At 63.4% G+C, this 4,238-nt stretch overlaps 1 protein-coding gene and 1 long non-coding RNA gene across 2 annotated transcripts in view; one reads left to right on the forward strand and one right to left on the reverse strand.

The window, feature by feature from the left end:
• Positions 1-792, forward strand: LOC108639738. The gene is made up of 3 exons (XR_001920704.2): positions 1-61; positions 197-338; positions 413-792. It is a non-coding gene; the product is annotated as an uncharacterized LOC108639738 (long non-coding RNA).
• Positions 793-1,159: 367 nt separating this feature from the next.
• The window catches only part of LOC103753656 (stress-induced-phosphoprotein 1), a 16,315-nt gene continuing 13,236 nt past the window's right edge, over positions 1,160-4,238 (reverse strand). The window contains exons 4-13 of the mRNA XM_029959921.1: positions 4,221-4,232; positions 3,520-3,646; positions 3,336-3,438; positions 3,136-3,256; positions 2,965-3,061; positions 2,750-2,874; positions 2,570-2,606; positions 2,284-2,387; positions 1,714-1,886; positions 1,160-1,376 (exon numbers count right to left, since the gene is read on the reverse strand). Coding sequence (XP_029815781.1) covers positions 1,304-1,376; positions 1,714-1,886; positions 2,284-2,387; positions 2,570-2,606; positions 2,750-2,874; positions 2,965-3,061; positions 3,136-3,256; positions 3,336-3,438; positions 3,520-3,646; positions 4,221-4,232 — 972 coding nt within the window. The 3' untranslated portion in view covers positions 1,160-1,303. The remainder of the gene's footprint in view (positions 1,377-1,713; positions 1,887-2,283; positions 2,388-2,569; positions 2,607-2,749; positions 2,875-2,964; positions 3,062-3,135; positions 3,257-3,335; positions 3,439-3,519; positions 3,647-4,220; positions 4,233-4,238) is intronic.

Here is a 4,238-nt window from a genome sequence, read left to right on the forward strand (position 1 = left end):
TGCGCTTCGTGGAGGCCTGGAGGGCCCTGCCAGGGTTCGGGCTGGGGCACTTCGTGGTGAGGTACTGGGGGCACTGGGAGGGAGGGCTGCCACACTTTGAGGTGCCGTACACTGGGAGCACTGCTCAGGGCCGGGCCAGCACTGGGGAGGTCCCCAGAGTTCCAGGGGTCCCATGTGTTTTGGGGGGGTCTCACAGGTTCCAGGGTGCCAGGCGTGATGAGATTTTGGCTGTGGGCCCCTCACAGCTGCTCCGGATCGATCCTGGCTCTGGCGCCGTCACCCGCAGCTGGAGGCACAGCGACCTGCGCCAGTGGGACATCAACTGGGACAGCCAGCAGGTACTGAGGACTGGAGGGGAGCGGGAAGCACTGGAAGTGGACTGGCTCTCACCCCCATCCCCTTTTTCCCCCAGGTGCGGCTGTGGCTGACTGGGGACGTGACGCTGGGGCTGCGGGTGCTCTCGGCAGCCCCCCGGGTGCTGCACCAGTTCCTGGGGGGGTATCTGGTACTAGGGGGGCAGCGGCCAGGGCAGCCCCCAGACCCTGATGTGCTGAGGCGCCTGATGGAAGGGGGGGATGACCCCTAACGCCCCCAAGCCCCATGCAAGAGTGGCCTCATGCAAATGCCCCCACCCCACTGTTGGCACCAGCCTCAACTCCCCCAGTCCCTGTTCCTCCCACAGCACTTGTGCACCCTCCCTCCCTCCTCCTGCTGTGCAAGGCACTTGTGCAAGGCTTGTGCAACACCGGTGTGATGGAGCTGAAGTGCTTACTGTGCTCAACAGAATGGTGGTGGCTGTTGGGCCTCGCAGGCAAGGGGGTCACAGTCTGTCCTCGTGGCAGGGGCTCTCACTGTCCTTGTGCAAAAGGTTTGGACACCCCAGTCCTCATGGAAGAGGGTCACAAACCATCCTCGTGTGACAAGGCCACAACTCTGTCCTCATATGAGGGGTCTGGACCCCCACAATCCTCAGGGGCTCTCATCTCACTGCCCCTGTGCAGTGGGATCCCACTGCCCCTCCTGGACTCCCTGGACCCCCAAATCACCCCAGGGCACCAACTCTCCTCCTGGGCTCCCCCCCTGGTTTCCCCACTCATTTTCCCACCCTTCAGGAGACCCTCAGCCCCCTCCCCTCCTCCCCAGCCCCCCAAGGCTGGGCCACTGCTCCGCTCTTTATTTGGGGTCACAGCACCCCAGAACCAACACAGGATGGAGGGAGGGAGGGGCAGCACCCCCTGCCTCCCCTGGGGGGTCGAGGTGTACCCGGGGGGGGTCCCAGAGGGGTCCCCGGGATTTGGGGGGGTCACCGGATGGCAATGAGCCCCACATCCATTAGCTTCTGGATCTTCTGGGCGATGAGAGGGTTCTTGAGGTGCCTGGGGGGAAAGCAGGGAATCAGCATGGGCACAGGGGGGACCCAAGGATGGCCGGGGATGCCTGGGACCCCCCTTGGAACACCCCTCCACATCTTGGGGACACCCACTGACACACCTGGGGACGTGCTAGGCAACCCTGGGCAACCTCATGGAGACTCAGTGAGCTGTGAGAGATGGGCAATGACACCCCATCAGACCTTGGGGACCTCCAGGTTGACCTCAGAGAGAGTTGGGGACCCCCCCCCACAGCTGCAGAGGGCTTGGTGTGGCTCCTTCAAGGCTCAGTGAACACCATAGGGTGGCTGCTAACATCCCAGAAAATTCCCCCAGGACTCACTCGCTGAGGGCCTGGGGGTCCTTCTGCATCTGCTCGAGGATGAGGCGCATGGCCGGGTCCCCCATGATCTGCTGCACCTCGGGGTCGGCGAGCGCCCGGCGCCGCAGCTCCTCGGGGGGCTCTGAGCGCTGCTGCTGCGCCCGCAGGCACCGCCGCTGCCCCTCTGCCGCCTCCTGGGGGACACACAGGGCATCGTGGCGGGTCACGGGGGTGCTGTAACCCCAGGCAGCGCTGCCGCCACCTCCTGGGGGCAGGGTGGGGGGCACAGAGATCAGGGGGGTTGGTTCACAGGGGATGCTCTAACCCCAGGCAGTGCCACTGCCCCTCCACTGCCTCCTGAGGGTGACAGGGATCACAGAGGGGCACACGCGGGGGGTCACAGGGGGCTGCAGCCCCGGGTAGTGCCACTGCCACTGTGCTGCCTCCTGGGGATTACAGGGGGCTGGGAGGCCACGGGAGTCACAAATTGCTGTATTCTCAGGTCCCGCAGTGCCACTGGGGGGCCCGGGTAAGCAGGGGCTCAGGGGTGGTCACAGGGGTCAGCAGGGGCTCAGGGGGTTGCGGGCTCACCTTGCAAGTGGGGTCGAGGTCCAGGGCACGCTGATAAACCTCCATGGCCTTGGTGTAGTCACGCATGGCCTCGAGCGCCGCCGCCTTCCGCGTGTAGCCCTTGACTGGGTGGGGGCGATGCACACAGGTACAGGTGAGGGGAAAATGTGGGTACAGGTGAGGGGTGGACACAGACACAGGTGAAGGAAGGAGAAAGGAGTACAGGTACAGGTAGAGATGGCTGAAGGCAAAGCAATGAAAGGGCAGGGCCTAGCCCCTCCAGTGCCCCCCTGCATTCCCCACTCACTGAAGGTGGGCTCCAGGCGAATGCACTCCTCACAGTCCTGTGGGAAAAAGCAGATTCAGAGGCATCTCAAAAGCCCCAAACTGACCCCTATACCCTCAGACCAGCCCCAGGTCCCCTCCTACCCCCCAAGCCAGCCTCCAGCCCCTCAATTCAGCCCCCGCCGCATCCCCAGCCCTGTACCTTGAGGGCGAGGGGGAACTCAAGCAGTTTGGTGTAGCAGGCGGCACGGTTGCTGTAGAGCCGGGCCTCATTCGGGTTGCGTCGGATTGCCTCGCTGTAGTGCCGCATGGCCTGGGGGTAATCCCCTAAAACGGGACATCCCCCCCGCCTGCTGTCAGGGGGTGCCCCCCAGATGCAGGGCAGGGCCCCCCCAGCCCACCACAGTGCCCCCCCACCTCGCTGGAAGCACTCGTTGCCCTTGTTCTTTTCCTCCAGCGCCAGGTCGGGGTCAATGTAGGCCAAGCGCTCCTGCTCCTTCAGGATCTTCTCAGCCTGTGGCAGCAATTAGGGGGTTCGGGGGGGCCCCAGGAGGGCTGCCCTCCCTCCCTCCACACCCCCTACGTCACCTGCTGACACTTCTTGAGCACATCGGGCGTGCGGTGCTCAGCCAGGGACTTGTTGTAGAAGTGGATGGCATCCTTGTACCGCTCCTCGCGCAGGTAGGAATTCCCGATCCGTGCGTACGCCCTGGGGAAAATGGGGGGTCGGGGGGGCGATTTGGGGGGAACCAGAGAGGATACCCCTGGTCCCAAACCTCCCAACTCACTTGGCAATCTGCCGGTAATCCTCCCGGTTCTCCCGTCCCAGCTCGATGGCGCGTTCGCACAGTGCCCGGCACCGCTCGTAGTCACCCGTCTCAAAGTACACGGCTGTGTTTAAGGGCAAGTTTGGGGGTTCAGGGAGGTTTTGGGGTTTGGGAGGTGCTCAGGGGGGATTGAGGGGTCACGCACCCGCCTGGTTGGTGACGTAGGTCATATTGGTGGGGTCTAGCTGCTCGGCTCGGGTGTAGTGTTCCAGCGCTGCTGGGAACTCCTTCCGCTTGTAGGCGGCATTGCCCAGCTCCTTCTCCCGCTGTGCCTGATGGAGGGGGGGTCACCCTAAAACTGGCTAGGACCCCCCAAACCCTAAAAGCTGCTGCCCAGACCTCCAAAACCTGGCCAGCTCCTGCTCTCGCTGAGCCTGGGCGGGGTGTCGCCCCAAAACTGGCTGTGACCCCCTCCCGAACCCCAAAACCCGCTCACCCGTCACCCAGCTTCTTCTCCTGCTGTCCCTGATGGGGTAGATCATGTCAAAACTGGCTTGGACCACTCCAAAGGTTGGCCAGCCCCTCTATCATCCCGCTGCTTCCCCTGCTGCATCTTCTACAGGGAGATCACCCCAAAACTGGCAGGAAGCTCTCATCCCCAAACTTGGTTGAGACCCTCCCTGAATCCCAACTCCTCCCCCAGCACCACAAAACCTGCTCCTAAATCCCCTAACCCTAACCCCAGCACCCACAAACCTGCCTTACAGCCCCCCTGAACTCTAATCAGCTGCCCCAAACCTGCCTACCCGCCTTGTCTATCATGCTGCTCTTTAGGTGTGCAGGGGGGTTGTGTGTCCTCAAAACACCTCCCTCCCCTCCTTACAGGTTTTGGGAACACCCCCTCACCTCCTGCTTGTTCTGGGG

Source organism: Manacus vitellinus, unplaced genomic scaffold (genome assembly GCF_001715985.3).
Source record: "Manacus vitellinus isolate BGI_N305 unplaced genomic scaffold, ASM171598v3 scaffold_233_pilon, whole genome shotgun sequence".
In the NCBI taxonomy this organism is placed as follows: Eukaryota; Metazoa; Chordata; class Aves; order Passeriformes; family Pipridae; genus Manacus; species Manacus vitellinus.